We start from the raw sequence: 19,854 nt of genomic DNA on the forward strand, positions 1-19,854 counted from the left end.
CTGGCACAATCGACAAGGACTGAAGGGTAATTTACTGATAAATCTCTGTTGAGCTATTTACTTACTTTGCCTGTGTCACTGGCTTCAGCAGTACAGAGTTCAACAGAGATTTGTATGTGGAAAATCAGTTCCTCACCTCATTTCGTTATTTTTGACTTCAAATCTCTAGTTTCCCAGGTTGTTCTGCAGAATATTCATCTAAACTTTATTATATATTGGACATCTTATTTTCCCCCACTTTAATGTGGCGGTGAATACTGGAGCTATAAATGTTGTGACCTTCCAGTAATGAGACCAACACGGAGACATACGGAACAGCAGACGCAGGAATCTTGAGCAAAACACAAAGTGCTGGAGCAACTTAGCAGGTCAGGCAGCATCTGTAACGGGAAGGAATATGTGATGTTTCGGGTCAGGACACTCCTTCAGGCATAGGTCAGGCAAATTTACTAGCTTTTCTGTCAAACCTGAAGTTAACTGTCACAGCCCATTGAGCAGGGGGTCACACTAAATCAGCACTAACTAATATGGCCCTGGTTCAGAATGGCAACACAGATAGCTGCTTCAGTTTAGGAAAACATTACAAGAAAGAAAGGTGATTTGCGAAGGTTGAGATGACTTTTATTTCCATAGAAGACAACAAAAAGAAAAAGTAATGTGTAGGAAAGAACTGCAAATGCTGGTTTAAATCGAAGGTAGACATAAAATGCTGGAGTAACTCAGACTGAAGAAGGGTATCGACCCGAGATGTCACCCATTCCTTCTCTCCAGAGTTGCTGCCTGTCCCGCTGAGTTTCTCCAGCATTTTGTGTCCACCCATACACACTAGTTCTATGTCATCCCACTTTTGCACCCACCACCTACACACTGAGGCCAATTAACCCTCAAGTCTGCACAGCTTTGGGATGTTGGAGGAAATCGGAGCACCCGGAGGAAACCCACTCTGTCACAGAGAGAACGTGCAAACTCCACACAGACAGCACCCGAAGTAAGGATCAAACCCGGGTCTCTGGCGTTGTGAGCCAGCGGTTCTACCAGCTGCACATCTGTGCTGGATGGATTCAAATTCAACACCACCAACACCATGATGCAAATTGGATAAATAGTTCTGTGAGGAAATAGTCTTAGAGTGGATTGACTGGCGTGCGTTACAAAAAAATATTTTCAGGCTAGATGCCACAAAAATTGGTATTAAAATGGAATGGTTCATTAAGCCAAGAGCAGCCCAATAAGGCAACAAGTTTGGCTTGTGCAGTAAATAAAATGTAATGCTGATGGAGATTCATTAGTTTAGAAATACATCATGGAAAGCACCGAGTCCACGCCGACCAACGATCACCCGTTCATTAGTTTTCCCTCCAATGCCCAAGACCTTACACTTGTCTGTGTAGAAAACCATTTGGCACGACTTTGCCCAGTTGCAATGAAAGACACTAAAAGTATAAAAAAACATATCTTTAATCAATAATTAACTTTGATCCATCATATAATATCTCAATTTGTGCGGTTACCCAAGTTGTAGAGGCAAGTCTAACATCAAAGTGAAGAAAACACATCTTTCGTCCTTAATCTAATGCAAGGACCCACTGACGACATTGCAATTTGACACAAATGCATTAATAACTTCGACGACATGAGAACAAAAACTAAAATGAAAAAGGCACCGTTTCTGAAGTTAGCTGGAGAAATCTTATGGTTCAGTGGAGTGTCTGCAGAGGACAATAATTTTAAGAACTTTACTGCAGTTAGCTAACAGGCTTAGCTATTACCCCAGTTGCAAGCAATTGTCAGTGCAAAGGGAGAAGAAGCTAATAGGGAAAACAACAGTATCATTAAGCTCCCAATATCTGCAACATGAGGGGAAAGGGAAGAATTAAGAAAAGGCTTAGATGCTTTAGGGTATGTTTTAATAAGCTATGATCTTGGCTGATGTTACAATCTTTCGCTAAATTTACCAAATATTCTGTAAACGCTATTAGTAGGCATAGATCTACAATAGAATGTTAATAAAAAGGATATATGACCTATTTATTAAGCATTTGAAGATTATTGGAATGTACACATTTTAACGTAGTTTAGATAAATTTCCATCAAAAAGAAAATACAACATCTACAAGCATTATATCAAAGGTGAGAGTATGTTTCTGAAAAATTAAACCATCCATTCTTGAATGTCAGAGCACAATTATGACAGTGTTAAGCAATTGGCGCTTCAGTCATTAAAATACCAACTATTATCATGTCTGAATGGCAACACCACGCTGTAATACACAACCAAAAAGGTTCTATGAATGTAGCAACATCATCATTGTCTTCTAAGAACATAATACAGTACAGCAAAGGAACAGGCCCTGTGGCGCACAATGTCTGTGCCGAATAAGATGCCAAATTAAACTAATCTCTTCTGCTTGCACATAAACATATCCCTGCATTCCCTACTTTTCCACGTGCCCACCTAAAGGCCGCACTGCTATCGTATCTACTTCCATCAACACCTCTGGCTGTGCGTTCCAGGCACCTACAACTCCATTAGAAATTTACCCAGTACATCCTAGGAAAAAAGGTTCTGGCTGTCTACCCTATCTATGCCTCTCCTCATTTTGTGAACACCTGTCAGGTACATTGAGAAATAACAGCAGTAATATATCTCATTTACTTGGAGAGCAAAACAAGGTGCCTTTACTTGTGATAGTCGGCAAATGATTTAATAGGAATTCTGAAAGGCACAACCCTTAAAGATGTGGGATTGCTGCGACTTGAATCTGGACAAGTAGCATGGAAGCATTTCAAACGGAAACTGGAAAACATGAGGGAGAAGGATCGTACTGACTGGTGATGAAAGGTAGGAAGATTCTCTGTTCTTCATTTCTTCTGACGATGAAAATGTACAAAATTGTGCAGTGCCATGAAGATCCCCCGATCCTCATCATGATTGTATTGTTTAGCGGGAAGTCGGAACCATCATCATGAATGGTACGTAGACACAAAAAGCTGGAGTAACTCAGCGGGACAGGCAGCATCTCAGGAGAGAAGGGATGGGTGACGTTTCGGGTCAAGACCCTTCTTTCCAGGGATGCTGCTTGTCCCTGCGAGTTACTCCAGCTTTTTGTGTCTATCTTCGGTTTAAACCAGCATCTGCAGTTCCTTCCTACACATTGATGGTATATTCATTTGAGAGAATTATCTAGCGTCAAGCTAATTTTCCTTTATTCTTATCCATACTTATGCTGCCAGGAAGGAGGTCCAACTCTTTCGCTTCTCCCTGACTCTATCTGGTTTCTGTTCTGTCAGAATGCTTGACTGTCATTAGGCCGTGGATGAGTGAACATTATCCTCGGTGGGCCGAAGGGCCTGTTTCCGCACTGTATCACTGAACAAAAACTAAATTAAGCAATCAGGAATCCATAGCAGAATTTATTCTTCGCAGTCTTAACAAGCTGAAGCATTAAGGTGTGGGGGGGGGGGGGGGGGGGGGGGGGAAGGGGAGTAATAGGGCAGTCGAGACCCCAACAAATTCCTTCAAAAGTTAGGCACACTAACCACGAGAATTCCAACAGCATCTTTCAGTACTTAGTTCCTCTATGCAGAATCAATAGAACAATGATTTCTGAATACAAAACCAAACATCGTTCTACAGGCACTACAAATCAATGCATTTTACCACTTTGCTAATTTTAATGACACTCGTTCCCAATGTTGACAGCAGAAGGTTCTGATAAACAAATTATAAATTACATATTTCCCCAAACCTTTCATGCAGCGCAATAAAGGTAACGGCGAAGGATATCGGCAGAGAAATTACATTGAATGGGCTAGATAAATCAAATACAACTTCCTATGGAAAAGCAATGCATAACAGAGGTTTTCTATGCAATATCATTAGTAAGAAAGTTTCTTATATACTTAATTCTTACTAAAACTTTAGACTTTTGATAGAGCGCAGAAACAGGCACTCGGCCCACCGAGTCCCTGCCAACCAGCAATCATCCAGTACACTAACACTATCCTACACACGAGGGACAATTTACAATTTTTACTGAAGCCAATTAACCTACAAACCTGTACATCTTTGGAGGGTGGGAGGATGGGCAAATACTGTCACCTTAGATGAATGGGCCGACAAGGCCGTATCTTAATGGGGCAACTTTATGAGTCTAACTTTGATTATGCAGTATTTTCGGGGAAATAATCCCTTGCTTGCCTTATCCATGTCATAAAAGCTAGGCTAGCTCAGAATAGCTGGCTCGTAGCTTTAAAATAATAGTTTTTTTGGAAAGCTTTAAGAGTGCAATGAATTTGTTCAACTTACAGGTTCGATCTTCAGAGCATCTCTGTAGCTACCAAAGAGGGCAGCTTGAGTCTTCAAAAATGCACGAGCTACGCCGTCCCCAGTGGTTGTTGAAACTTTCTTGAGTCGATTCTTTAGTGTTGCCAACTGCACATTGCATGATGATAAGAGAAGAAAAAAGAATTAGCACTCTTGAAATGAGGAATGCATTGCCCTCCATTGAAACCCTGGTAGTCAGCTCTTACACCAGTGCATTATTAATAATGCTACGGATTCCAAAAATATATTTGTAAAACAAGCAATGGATTAGTGTGAATCCAACATATCTAGTCTCAACACAAATCCATGTTACATTTTTATTCCACTTTCAGCTTTATTCATAACCAAAACTGGCAGTATATTCATTCAGTGTCATTCAATTTATATTATTGCAAATTGTTTGTATTTCTAACTTGTCAATGAAAGGATACGTGAAGTTTGTCACTTTGCCGAGTGAAATGAAGGTTGAGTGACCATCTAACTTTTGTTTATTTAAAATTACAATGTAAACCGCTCTAGTTGTTGCATTGATTATCCCCATGGACACAAAGTGCTGGAGTAACTCAGCAGGTCAGGCAGCATCCCTGGAGAACATGGATAGGTGACGTTTCGGGTCAAAGCCCTTCTTCAGATTGATTGTAAGGGGAGTGGGGGAGGGGGTGTAGAAGAAGGCGAGAAAAGTGGAGATGCACGACAAAGAGTGACAGGTAATAGGTCGACCAAGGCAAAGGGGGGTTTGATAGGCAGATGGTTGGAACAAAGGCCAGAAATAAGTAAGGAAATAAGGTGTGATACAGGTTTGAGGAGTTGCGGATTGTAAAGCCAGAGGGAGGAAATTGGGAAGGGGAGGAGGGTGAGTGGAGGGGAGTCCAGGTGGGGCGTGGGGCGCAGGGGAGGGAAGTGGGGTGGGGGTAAGGGAAGAAAGTAAAGGTCCTGTCCCACTTGGCCGTCATTTGCACCTCATTTACGCGTCATATGTAAAATAGGTTGACGCGTCGTTACGAGCGACATCGCGTGCAAATCACACGTCATCATGCCGTCTGGTGCGCTTGACGTCATTAGAATACCCTGCGGCGCACGGTGACGCATGGTTACGCGCGGTGACGTAACCATGCATCACCACGCGATACACGTGAGACGTCGGGACGCCAGCGTGCCGTGCCAATGTGTCAGCGTGCGCACCCAATGCGTCAGCGTGCGTACGCGATACGTCATGCAGGCGGCGCACGGGGATTTCATGCAGCACGAAATCCTGGAGCGCCACACGATACCGCGCGCAACTCCACACTCCTTCACGCCTCTCCATGCGCCCGTCCCGCGCTACCCACACGCTACCCGTGCGTCACAACGCGACGACCACATTTTTGGAGGTCACGCAAATGGCGCGCAAATGACGGCCAAGTGGGACAGGCCCTTAAGAGATTGCCTAAAAACAGAGAGTTCAACGTTCATACTGTGAGGTTGTAATCTACCAAAGCAGAATATGAGGTTCTGTTCCTCCAGGTTGAGTGTGACCTCATTCTGGCGATGGAGGAGGTTCAGGACAGTAAGGTCAGTGTGGGAATGGTAAGGGGAGCTAAAATGGTTAGCAACCATGAGATCCAATAGGCCTTGGCAGACCGAGCGCATATGTTCAGCGACATAGTGGCGCAGCGGGTAGTGCCGCTACCTCGCAGTACCAGAGACCTGGGTTCAATCCTGACCTTGGAGTGTGGAGTTTGCACGTTCTACCTGTGACCGTGTGGATTTCCTCCCACATCAGGTTTGTAGGTTAATTGACCTCAGTAAATTGCCTCTGGTGTATAGGAACTAGAGAACATTGGTTTAGGGTAAGGGGGGGTGGTGGAATAGATTTTGATGGGGCATGAAGGGCGAGTTCTTCACCAACAGAGTGGTGAGAACCTGGAATGCACTGCTAGAGAGAATGGTGGAAGTAGAGTCACTCAAGGCAGCCAGGAAGCGTCTAGATAAGGACGTGAAGCACTTGGGCAGAAGGCTATGGACCAGGTGCCGGGCAATGGGCTTAATAGCATGGGCCTAATAAATGGGCTCCAGAACAAGGGGTCACAGTTTAAGGATAAGGGGAAATCGTTTAGGACCGAGATGAGGAAAACATTTTTCACACAGCGAGTGGTGAATCTCTGGAATTCTCTGCCACAGAAGGTAGTTGAGGCCAGTTCGTTGGCTATATTAAAGAGGGAGTTAGATGTGGCCCTTGTGGCTAAAGGGATCAGGGGGTATGGAGAGAAGGCAGGTACAGGATACTGAGTTGGATGATCAGCCATGATCATATTGAATGGCGGTGCAGGCTCGAAGGGCCGAATGGCCTACTCCTGCACCTATTTTCTATGTTTCTATACACAAGGGTGTCCACTAGTCTGCATGGCCCAAATGGTCTGTGTCTATGCTGCATGATTCTATGAAACAATGACTACGGGAGGAGAATTTAAAAAGATTCATTAAACAGGAAAGAAATTGTTTTGGCACTTCCTTATTTCTCTCGGGGAAACTTGCGGTTACAGAGACAGCCATTATAATGAATGGAAAGGATCCAGTAGCAGATATTTGTGTTAGTCCGTACAAAGAGAAGGCAAGGACGAGCTATGTGACAATCTAAAAGCACAATGGCCTTTTCATATATAGTTGCTATGTGATACAGTTGCATCTGAATGACAATATCTGGTTGCAGATGGCCGCATGCTGAACAACCGCCAGTCTGGAAGGAGGTCCTTGCGAGAGGTGAAAGCACCATCCCAAGGATGGAAAGCAACTCTGTAACTGGTGGAATTACAAACAGTAATGATTGAAGTCCGCTGTGTGTATAACTGATTCACTGGGTATCCAAAATATCCTGAGTCAGCTGGTCATCGTTCCTGCCTTCAGAAAAATAAAACCTACTCTGCAAAGTTAAGAAAAGCTGCCAGTGCCGAAGAACACAGAAGAACGTAGAAAGCCGATAGCTCCTGTAGGGAGCAGAATCTGACGCGGCTGACACAGATGAAATTAGACACCCAATTTGTGATGGCATTCAAACACCAAAGAAAAATGGACAAGATCAAATAATATCAACTGAAAACTGAGGAGTAATAAGGCTTTTTAAAAGATGTAACGGTGTCAAGTATTATACATCTTTTCGGTTATTAGTTTTGAAGTTACAATAGAGGAGGCTGGTAAAGAATTGAGGTGGGACATAATAGAAATGTACTTGGGGTTGTTAGCATTGACGATGATTGAGATGACAGCATTTATGTCAGAGAAAGTAAAACAGAGGTACAGGATATTCCAATGGGAAAATTAACTGTCATGTATTTTGTGATAAAAAAGACAGAAAAGGAATTGATAGACCTTCAACAAGCTCGAGCCATTGCTACCAACAGACAGTAATGTAAAACTAGTTGGGTTGCTAAATAACAGTGGGAATGACTATCACTAATATCTATCATTGCACCCAGTATTCTATCAAATTAAACCTTTAACGAAGTGTCGACCTCAATGTCCTCATCAATGGGGCCTGGCGTCACACATGGTTGATTTCAGGCAAGCAAAATCTCAGCTGCATGGATCCTGGATCTTATTGAAACATGTAAAATTCTTACGGGATTGGACAGGCTTGATGCAGGAAACATGGTCCCGATGTTGGGGGAGACCAGAACCAGGGGTCACAGTGCAAGAATAAGGGGTAGGCCATTTAGGACTGAGATGAGGGAAAACCTTTTTCACCCAGAGTTGTGAATCTGTGGAATTCTCTGCCAGAGAAGGCAGTGGAGGCCTATTCACTGGATGTTTTCAAGAGAGTTAGATTTAGCTCTTAGGGCCAACGGAATCAAGGGATATGGGGAGAAAGCAGGATTTTGGATGATCAGCCATGATCATATTGAATAGCGGTGCTGGCTCGAAGGGCCGAGTGGTCTACACCCACATCTATGTTTCCATGTTCCTAACTAACATGATGAATCTGCGGAATTCATGGCCACAGAAGGCTGTTTTTAACAATGGATATTTTCAAGGCGGATATTGATAGATTCTTGATTAGTAAGGGTGTCAGGGGTTATGGGGAGAAGGCAGGAGAACAGGTTTGAGAGGGAAAGATAGGCCAGCCATGATTGCATGGCGGAGTAGACTTGATAGGCCAAATGGCCTAATTCTGTTCCTACAACTTATGAACTCGCTACATGTACTCAACCACCTTTGTGGTTTTGCTTCTTGTGTTTGTCCACTCTTGATCCTATGCCAACTTCTCTGTGTCCAGCTACTGCTCAAAGTTTTGGTGTGCCTTGCATCCCTGATTTCCCAAACCCTGAAAGCCAACATCTATTCAAGACCTTATCTGGAATCCACTCCCCAATCCTCTTCTCAAGGCAGCTCGTCTTGAAGTCGGTTTCGATGGTGAGGTAGGTTGTGCCTGTCATGTACTTGGCTTAGTCCATGATTCTGCAGCCTTTTGTGCTTCAGGGCATTTAAAGTTTCATACCAGGTCATGATGGAACCAAGCTGGATGCTTACTACGGAAACCAAAGGAACTGCAGATGCTGGAAACTTAAGCAAAGCACTAAGTGTAGGAGGAACTCAGCAGATCAGGCAGCATGTGTGAAGGGAATGGACCGACGTTTTGGGTCATAGTCGTCGAGTGATACAGCATGGAAACAGGCCCTTCTTCCAAATTTGCCCACACCGGCCAACATATCCCGGCTACACTAGTCCTACCTGCCTGCATTTGGCCCATATCCCTCCAAATCTGTCCTATCCATGTAACTATCTGTTTCTTAAACGTTTGGCTAGTCCCTGCCTCAACTACCTCCTCTAACCATACACCTGTACTCCTAGATCCCTCCCCAGACGCTCCCCAGAGCCCTACCATTCACTGTATAGGTCCTGCCCATGTTAGACTTCCCTAAATGCAACTCTGCACATTTCTCTGTATTCTGAAGAAGGGTCCTGACCTGAAACTCAAGTCTGAAGTCAACGATTAGTTCCTTGGTTTTGTTGACGTTATGTGAGAGGTTGGTATGGCACCTCTCAACCAAGTATTCTATCTCTCTCCTTGACGCTGACTCATCACCACCTGTGATTCAGCCAACCTTCTGAATTTATGCATGGCACTGGAGCTGAGCTCCAGCATACGGGAGGTAGAGACCCAGGACTTCATTTAGACATACAGCATGGAAACAGATCCTTTGTTTCACAGTCCACGATGACCATCGATCACCCTTTCACACTGGTTCTACGTTATTCCAGTTTCACATCCACTCTCTCCACACTTGGGGCAATTTAAAGAGGCCAATTAACCTACAAACCCGCACATCTGTGGGATGTGGGAGGAAACCAGAGCACCTGGAAGAAACCCATGCAGTCACAGGGAGAACGTGCAAACTCCACACGGACAGCACCCTGACAGCAAGGTCAGGATCAAACCCAGGTCTCTGGCGCTGTCAGGCAGCAGCTCTACCAGCAGCGCTACTGTGCTGCAGCTGCTTAGCGATGCCAGAGTTTAGTGGACCAGCTGTAGGAGATGATTGCACTGAACACCATCCATCTTTATGGTGGATATAAGTCCTATCACGTATTAGTCATTGAGGCAGGTTTCCCTGAAGAACATGGATAGGCGACACTTCGGATCGGGTCTGAACAAGGGATTACTGTACACGTCTTCCGGTTTAAAAAAAAAAATCATATGTTCAGTCTGAAGAAGGGTTTCGGCCCGAAACGTCGCCTATTTCCTTCGCTCCATAGATGCTGCTGCACCCGCTGAGTTTCTCCAGCATTTTTGTGTACCATAAATGAACAAGATGTGAAGATCTGTCACTAATTACCCTGAACTGAGCAGTCAGTTGTGTCAAACACATTCGCAGTGATATTAAGGACATTCATGAAGTGGGTTTTATGACAATCTAATGGCTGTGTTTACTATTACTGAGATTAGTTTTAGTTCTAAATTGAATGTACAAATTTAAATTGTCTTGCTACCATGCTAGGATTTGAATCCTGGCCTGTAGATTAATGGTTCATATCTCCAGCTGCTCGTCCAGTAACTTAATCAATGTCCTACTCTGAGCATTTCTGATGCTCAAATATGTAATGTCTTTGATGAACAGATATCATTAAATACATCAGGATGCAAGATATTTTAAAGAGTCAGAGATTTTTTTCCTAAACTATCATGATGAGAATAACATCAACGTTCTTTCCTTCGTGCCCCATTAAGAGTGTGTGCCTTCAGGAGATATCACAATATCAACCAAATAAGATGAACAGTAGAAACAAGGAACGGAAGGTGCTGGAGTAACTCAGCAGGTCAGGCAGCAGCTCTGGAGAACATGGATAGGTGACATTTTGGGTCGGGGCGCTTCTTCAGACTCCATCTAATAAAGTAATTTTCTTCAAATTACTTGCTCTCCAGCCTACAGTTAACAAAGGCTAACCTTGTCAGCCCCAATGTGTAGGAAGGAACTGCAGATGCTGTTTTATACGATAAGACACAAAAAGTTGGAGTAACTCAGCGGGTCAGGCAGCATCTCGGGAGAAAAGGAATAGGTGATGTTTTGGATCGGGTCTGAGGAAAGGTTTCAACCCAAAACATCACCTAGTTATTTTTCTCCAGAGATGCTGTTGCCTCATCCGCTGAATTACTCCAGCATTTTATGTCCATCTTGTCAGCAACAATGTCGTGAGAAAACAAGCGGCATCTGTCGAGAGAAATAGACTGGTATTGTTTCAAGTCGGGTCCTTTCTTCAGACAGAAGATGCTGCACGGTTCTTGAGTTCCTCCAGCAGTCCATGCTTGGCTCCATATTCCAGCATCTGCAGTTTCTTGTGTCACCAACAATGTTGTTAAATTGGCCATCAAAGATGATGTGGTAAAATGCTGCTCATCATCTTTCTCGACTGATTTCATCACAGATAAATATGCAGGCGTGGGGGACCATCAGAATTTCAAGCAACAAACTATTTTCTATAACAAAACATCACTTGGGAGTTTCTGATTATTGGAAAAAAAAAATCTCTTCAGCATAATTAAACTTTTAAATCACATACCTTCAGAAACTATCATAGATGGATATAAGAAAAAAAGTCAGCAGAATATTATGGCCTTCAGCACAATTTACAAAGCATGTTCCTCAAGGACATCAAATAGTCTAAATGAGTCTGCAAGTAATAGAACTGGCTCAATGAATGTGAAAACTGTCTTTTATTCCTGACAGCATTTCGATTGTATCCATGGCTAATAAGATCTTAAACCGTAGAATGCAAATATGGAGGCGTTCCTGTTGAGTTGGAGGTTAAAAACGTGAATCGCATTCAGATAAAACAAATATTTGTTACAGGTAATTATAAAGATAGTGGAAATGGCTCAAATGCTAGACTGTATAGAAAATGATGCACAAAAGCTGAGCATCTCCCAAACAGACCATGATACAAGACACTAAAGTCGGCAAACAAAACCACCTGCTGGGAAATTAAAACAGTGTGGGAGACTGACTGCATTCATTTGCTTTACAGATGTAGTTGAATTGCCTGACAGACTGGAATAGGTGTAGAATGAAGTCCGGTGATGATATCTTGGCTGTAATGGATACAGAACAAGCTGCAAAGTCTGTCTGGCAGAAACTGTCATCTGCATGAATGGAAAGGTCAGTAACAATTTACTTCTGGATCAGTAGTATTACAAATTTGCATTGATGCAAAACAGTCCTGGCTTGATGAAAACCATGTACTGGCACTGACATTGTCAAAATCAAATTTAGGCAAGCACCTTCACGATCGCTGGAACACAATACTACAATCTTCGCACGTTGATATTTATTCATGATTGTGCTGATGTATAGTATGGTTTGACTGAATTGTACACAGTGTTACTGATAGGTACATGTGACAATAAAGTACCATTGAATACCATTGAGCAATGACAAATGGTGTGAAGAAACGCATATGCCCCAATTAGACGACATCATTAAGCTAAGTGAAGCACCAGGCTGTAAGCAAGTATAAGACATAGGCTGTCGTAGTTGCCTTGTAAAGGAATTGGACTTATTGAGAAATAAGTTACATATTGGTAGGAAACATAGGCAAATATAAATATCAGGTGAGGAAATTAGTTGAAGATCAAATTATGATGAAGGAAATTACAGTATCCTAGTAATGAATTCATGGATCAGTCCTTGTCTACTAAACAAGGACGAGTCTCACTCCAGTCACTCTCCCTTCTCCCCTCTCCCATCAGGCAAGAGGTACAGAAGTGTGAAAATGGACATTTCCAGATTTAGGGGCAGCTTCTTCCCAGCTGTTATCAGGCAACTGAGTTACCTATCAATAACTAGAGAGCAGTCCTGAGATACTATTTATCTCACTGGAGACTCTCGGGCAATCTTTAATTAGACTTTATTGGAATTTATCTTGCACTATTCGTTATTCCCTTTTTCATGTATCCGTACACTGTGGATGGCTTAATTGTAATCATGTACTTTAACAACGTGGAGCTCGCGGTCCCTGGTTAGCGACCGACTTCGCGAGCTCCAAGCCGCGGGAGCTTCGATCGCCCCGAAGCGGGAGCTTCAACCGCCGGCTGCAGGAGTTTCAATCGCCCCGACTGTGGATGGTTCTACTCCCCCGACCGCAGGAGAAAAGGATGAAAGAAGATAAGACTTTATTGTCTTCCATCACAGTGGGAAATGTGGAGGAGCTGCTGTGGTGGTTGTTTATGTCAATTTTTTATGTAGTTGTGTGTCTTGTTGCTTTTAAGATATGACTGTATGGCAATAGACAATAGTGATATAGACAATAGGTGCAGGAGTAGACCATTCATCCCTTCGAGCCAGCACCGCCATTCAATGTGATCATGGCTGATCATCCCCAATCAGTACCCCGTTCCTGCCTTCTCCCCATATCCCCTGACTCCGCTATCTTTAAGATCCCTATCTAGATCTCTCTTGAAAGTATCCAGAGAACCGGCCTCCACTGCCCTCTGAGGCAGAGAATTCCACAGAATCACAACTCTCTGTGAGAAAAAGTGTTTCCTCGTCTCCGTTCTAAATGGCTTACCCCTTATTCTTAAACTGTGGCCCCTGGTTCTGGACTCCCCTAACATCGGGAACACGTTTCCTGCCTCTAGCGTGTCCAAACCCTTAACAATCTTATTTGTTTCAATAAGAATCCCTCTCATCCTTCTAAACTCCAGAGTGTACAAGCCCAGCCGCTCCATTCTCTCAGCATATGACAGTCCCGCCATCCTGGGAATTAATCTTGTAAACCTACGCTGCACTCCCTCAATAGCAAGAATGTCCTTCCTCAAATTAGGGGACCAAAACTGCACACAATACTCCAGGTGTGGTCTCACTAGGGCCCTGTACAACTGCAGAAGGACCTCTTTGCTCCTATACTCGACTCCTCTTGTTATAAAGGCCAACATGCCATTTGCTTTCTTCATTGCCTGCTGTACCTGCATGCTTACTTTCATAGACTGATGAACAAGGACCCACAGATCCCATTGTACTTCCCCTTTTCCCAACTTGACGCCATTTAGATAGTAATCTGCCTTCCTGGTTTTGATACCAAAGTGGATAACCTCACATTTATCTGCATTAAACTTCATCTGCCATGCATCTGCCCACTCCCCCAACCTGTCTTAGTCACCCTGCATTCTCATAGCATCCTCCTCACAGTTCACACTGCCACCCAGCTTTGTGTCATCTGCAAATTTGCTAATGTTACTTTGAATCCCTTCATCCAAATCATTGATGTAAATAGCTGCGGTCCCAGCACCGAGCCTTGCGGTACCCCACTAGTCACTGCCTGCCATTCTGAAAGGGACCCGTTAATCCCTACACTTTGTTTCCTGTCTGCCAACCAATTTTCTATCCATGTCAGCACTCTACCCCCAATACCATGTGCCCTAATTTTGCCCACTAATCTCCAATGTGGGACCTTATCAAATGCTTTCTGAAAGTCCAGGTACACTACATCCACCGGCTCTCCCTTGTCCATTTTCCTAGTCCCATCCTCAAAAAATTCCAGATGATTAGTCAAGCATGATTTCCCCTTCGTAAATCCATGCTGACTCGGACCGATCCTGTTACTGCTATCCAAATGTGCGGCTATTTCATCTTCTATAATTGACTCCAGCATCTTCCCCACCACCAATGTCAAGCTAACTGGTCTATAATTCCCTGTTTTCTCTCTCCCGCCTTTCTTAAAACGTGGGATAACATTAGCTACCCTCCAATCTACAAGAACTGATCCTGAGTCTATAGAACATTGGAAAATTATCACCAATGCATCCACGATTTCTAGAGCCACTTCCTTAACTACCCTGGGATGCAGACCATCAGGCTCTGGGGATTCATCAGCCTTCAGTCCCATCAGTCTACCCAACACCATTTCCTGCCTAATGTGGATTTCCTTCAGTTCCTCCGTCACCCCAGATTCTCTGGCCACTACTATATCAGGAAGATAGTTTGTGCCCTCCTTTATGAAGACAGATTCAAAGTACCTGTTCAACTCATCTACCATTTCCTTGTTCCCCATGATAAATTCACCTTTTTCGGTCTTCACGGATCCAACTTTAGTCTTAACTAATTTTTCCTCTTCACATACCTAAAGAAGCTTTTACAATCCTCCTTTATATTCTTGGCTAGCTTACCTTCGTACCTCATCTTTTCTTCCCGTATTGTCTTTTTAGTTATCTTCTGTTGCTCTTTAAACATCACCCAATCCTCTTGCTTCCTGCTTATCTTTGCTACGTTGTACTTCTTCTCTTTTATTTGTATACTGTCCCTGACGCCCCTTGTCAGCCACGGTCGCCCCTTACTCCCCTTGGAATCTTTCTTCCTCCAAATTCCAAATTGGAACCAAATTCCTCGTATGTTGCAAAACATACTTGGCTAATAAATTACAATTATGATGATTATGATAATATGATAATAGACCCTCCACTGACTGGTTAGCACGCGACAATAAACTAAACTAGACACGCTGCAATCTGTTCAGTAAGTATTCCAAGTAATCTTTGCATGTAACACCTCTTGTACCCTAACCAGTATGATACAACAAACAGTAAGAAAAATGAGGCTCTCCTTCAACCCCCCCAAAAAACGGAGGTTGGATGCATTCTTCTTCTGCGAGATTCTAAGCCAATATCAGTGTGTTGAACTTAAAATGAGTGATTATAAGGCATTATGGTGTCAAGAAATGGCTGTGATGGGAATACAGTATTGTTATTGGGGAAAAGTAAGCATTCCACCTTAGAAATCAATCCTGCCTTTTTGTAATAATTATGATCAAAGAATAATAACTGGTAAAGCATACAAAATTGGAGTGAAAACATCGTGAAATAAGCCATACTCTGAATCTCAGAACCATGATACGAATGTGATAAAAAAGTTGGAACTGAGAGCCATGTCAAGGTATCGTCACTGTCAGGCGGTGCTGATAGAACATGTGACGCTATATTAATGTTCTTTATTTTAATTTCTGCTTTCTGAAATTCACTCACAAAGATAACATTGCCAAACAACGAAAAGAGTGCAAATATACATTTGTCACCAAATTTGGAAATTCTCAGCTTCACCAATAGTACTTGAGCAAAACACAAAAGTACTGGAGGAACTCAGTGGGTCAGGCAGCATCTGCGGAGGGAATGGACAGACGACATTGCGGGTCGGGAATCGTTTTCAGATTCTGAACTCAGCTGCCTGACCCGCTGAGTTCCTCCTGCACTTTGTGCTTTGCTCAAAATTCCAGCATCTGCAGTTCTTTGTGTCTCTTTGTGATGTTAACATTATTAGATTTAGTATTTATATATTTAAAGAGATCATCTAATACAGAGAGTGATATTGTATTACATATTATGTACTAAATGCCTGCTTGTATAATTAGACTTTGTGAATAACTATTCTCTTGTAATTTTTAAGAGAGCCCAAATAAATATTTATTTCACGTTCAAATAAAATAGTATTTCTGACCAGTGCTACAATGGTGAAATAGCTCAGTAAACAATGCATTCACTCTTGACTTCTGATACATATTAAAAAAAATAATTTCACTTTCACAAATGTTTAATGTTGAGAAGCATATATCACCTCCTGTTTCTACTTCCACTGCAGCAGTAGTTTTCAAAATCCAAAGGAAATCTGGGAGTGCAGATATGGGCAGCATTTTGACGATATTTGTTCCTTTTGAGGACAGCGATATGTTTGTCAAAACTCCTTCTGATCCAAAAGGGCCATGCCACCTGTACATTAGGTTATTCATCACTCAATCATGCCCTGCCCTTATTATTTTGCTCTGGGGGTGTTTAATTATCTCTAAGGCACAATGCTGCACTTCAAGTGAGCATGTTCCTAATAGCTGATTACCATTTACACAAAGGCGCTATTCGTTGGAAGTATTGAACAGATATCAATGGCATTGTCATTGAATACACAAAGCTTCCATCATAAATAGTATATTTCGCGCACAGAATAATTAATGTTGAGGTTATGATTTCTCTTTCAATACACTCTTTCCACTCTCCTGTTTAAAGAGCAGATTGAAACCAGTGCTTTGCAGTAACGACTAACGCAGTACTTCAGGGGAAGACACAAGGTGCCTGAGTAATTCGGGTGGTCAGGCAGCTTCTTTGGATAAGTGTAAGAAGGAACTGCAGATGCTGGTTTAAACCAAAGATAGACACAAAATGCTGCAGTAATTCAGCAGGACAGGCAGCATCTCTGGAGAGAAGGAATGGGTGACCTTTGGGTCGAGACCCGTCGTCAGACTAGTCAGGGGAAAGGGAAACGAGAGATATACTCTGAAGAAGTTCCCTTCCTCTCTCCGACAATAATTCTGCAACATCCTCTCTTGCTGCTCCCTCTCTGTGATTCATTCATTCTTTCTATATCTCTCTACATCACTGTCTATATCTCTCGTTTCCCTTTCCCTGACTAGTCTGAAGAAGCGTCTTGACCCGAAACATCACCCATTCCTTCCCTCCAGAGATGCTGCCTGTCCTGTTGAATTACTGCAGCATTTTGTGTCTATCTTCAGCTTCTCTGGATAATATGGATTGATGATATTTGGGGTCGGGACCCTTCGTCAGACTCCGAATTTACAGTCTGAAGCAAGGTCCCGACCCGAAATGTCACCATCTATGTTCTTCAGAGATGCTGCCTGACCACTGAGTTGCTCCAGCATGTTGTGTCTTGTTTTTTGTAAATCAGCAGCTGCAGTTTCTTCTGTCTATAGTACCTCAGGGTAGTCCCACCTGACCCTCATCTGATGTCACAGTACACAAAGGCAGGGACTGCGCAAAACCAATAAAGTTTGTTAAAGACCTAAATGTTGAGATGCACTGAACATTACTGTGCTGAGATGTCCGAGAAAGGAGTTGCCACTGGTCTCTGGGGGTATAGGAAGCAAATTATAAAGGGATCAAGAACAAAATCTAGCATGTGCATATTGAGGACTGAAGGACCCGTTCCTGTGCTGTACTGTTCTTATGTTCTATGCAAGAAATCAGAAACAAAAGCAAGCACCACCGAGAATAGTAAGTAGATCTCTGGATCAATCAAACAGGTTAATATTATGGGTATGTATAACCTTTAATAGATTTGAGCATTCTGGAGAAGCATTGGAGAAACAAAATATTAACATTTGCCAAAGTCCAACAAAGTGTCGTCTGAGCTTGAAAAGAAGGCATCACATCTTACAATTGGGTATTCTTGAGATCACACCTACCCTAGCCAACAATGGACCAACCAGGCATAGTATAACATTTATTGCATAGAACAGTACAGCACAGGAATGGGTCCTTCAGTGCCCAATATGCACATGCAATGCTTCACTCTTGGTCTTTGAATGCTCCTGGTCGTTTCTTGTCTCCAAGTCTTCACCTCCCTCATTCCTCTATTAGCAGTCTGAAGGGTCCCAACCCGAAACGTCACCCATCTTTTTTTCTCCAGAGATGCTGCCTGACCCGTTGAGTTACTTCAGCATTGTGTCTATCTTTGGTCTAAACCAGCATCTGCATTTATTTGTTTCCACTGGGCATTTTACATTCATGGTACTACCTCACACCCCTTCCCCATGTTTCCTTTACCCTCCCCCACCACCCCCATCCCCCATCCCCACAGTTGTGCCTTTGTTTCAATTGGTGTAGTTTCATTTTGCTCAAAGTTTTATAGTATTTTTTTTACTTTGACAATTTCCCCTCTATTCTCTCCGTTTCTCTTTGCAACTTAAAACACATTTGTCTCCTCACTTTCCGAAGATCCTTGACCCAAAGCATTGATTCCCTTGTACATCCCCCTGCTGCTGCTGAGCCCTTCCAGTAGATTATCAATAAGTATGCAATGCAAGTTATTCTAAAGTATTTCATATATATTATTTACAGATAAACATGCTTTACAATGCTTGTGGAAAAATCCACTGACGTTGTATTAGCTTTGATATAGCCCAAAGATAGAACTCTGCTTTCCCACACCACAATTTGCATGTTACTTTGTGGGGAATTTCAATGTAAATAATCCAAATACCCCTTGAAAATAAACACTCTTTGGACCTTTTAAATATTGGGCCTGCCTACTTCTGGTCTGAAAAGGCTCATCAGCTTCATATGCTGTAAACCAAACCACATACTGGATGCACGACTGCATTCAATTGTTGTATCATTTCTAAAATAGGATTAACACTGAACATATTGATTGATTGATTGATTGATTGATTGATTGATTGATTGATTGATTGATTGAGACAACAGGCCCTTTGGCCCACCAAGTCCACACCGATCATGGATCCACCCGTTCACACGAGTTCTGTGTTATCCCACTTTCTCACCCACTCCCTAAACAGTTGGAGCAATTTACAGAGACCAAGTGGTCTACAAACCGGGTGTGGGGGGGAAACCGGAGCACCCGAGGAAACCCACGCAGTCACAGGGTGACTGTGCAAACTCCATACAGATAGCACCCGATGTCAGGATCGAGGCTGGGGCTCTGGCGCTGTGAGGCAGTGACTTTGCGCCTCTGTGCCACACTTGTCTTGATATCAGAAATGGAGCTTTATCTCTCTCTCACGCACACACACATGCACACGCACACACACAATACATATATGGATTATGTTGCTAGAATGCATGAATACGGAGGTGTGACAAAAGAATAAACAGGATAGAGAAGACACAATGACCTACAGATGCTGGTAGATTAAAAAAAACACCAAGTGCTGGAGTAACTTAGCGGGTCAGGAAGCATCTCTGGAGGAAATGGAAAGGCGAGGACCCAAATTGTCCCAAAAGGATCTATAGAAGGGTCCGACTGAAAATGTCATCTGTCCACTGTTACTCCAACACAAACTGGAAAGTGTTTAAAATCTCAGAGTTCTGTGTTCATCCAAAGTCAATGCTATCTTCTCTGCACTATGATGCAGTTATTTATTAATAATATACATGTGTGACATTAGAATACTTTCCATTACTTTTCAATAGTTAATACATGTTGTTGCAAAATGCCAAATCCATGGTGCTTTAAATAAAATTGAAATTACAACTGTGCTAATTC

At 42.8% G+C, this 19,854-nt stretch overlaps 1 protein-coding gene across 6 annotated transcripts in view; it reads right to left on the reverse strand.

Annotated features, from left to right (window-relative positions):
• dennd1a (DENN domain containing 1A) overlaps nt 1-19,854 on the reverse strand; it is a 492,710-nt gene that overhangs the window by 150,519 nt on the left and 322,337 nt on the right. For all 6 annotated transcript variants that reach the window (XM_033048631.1, XM_033048628.1, XM_033048627.1 and 3 more), the window contains one exon: nt 4,310-4,435. In XM_033048631.1, the coding sequence (XP_032904522.1) occupies nt 4,310-4,435 (126 nt within the window). The remainder of the gene's footprint in view (nt 1-4,309; nt 4,436-19,854) is intronic.

This window comes from Amblyraja radiata, chromosome 32 (assembly GCF_010909765.2).
Source record: "Amblyraja radiata isolate CabotCenter1 chromosome 32, sAmbRad1.1.pri, whole genome shotgun sequence".
Taxonomy (NCBI): domain Eukaryota; kingdom Metazoa; phylum Chordata; class Chondrichthyes; order Rajiformes; family Rajidae; genus Amblyraja; species Amblyraja radiata.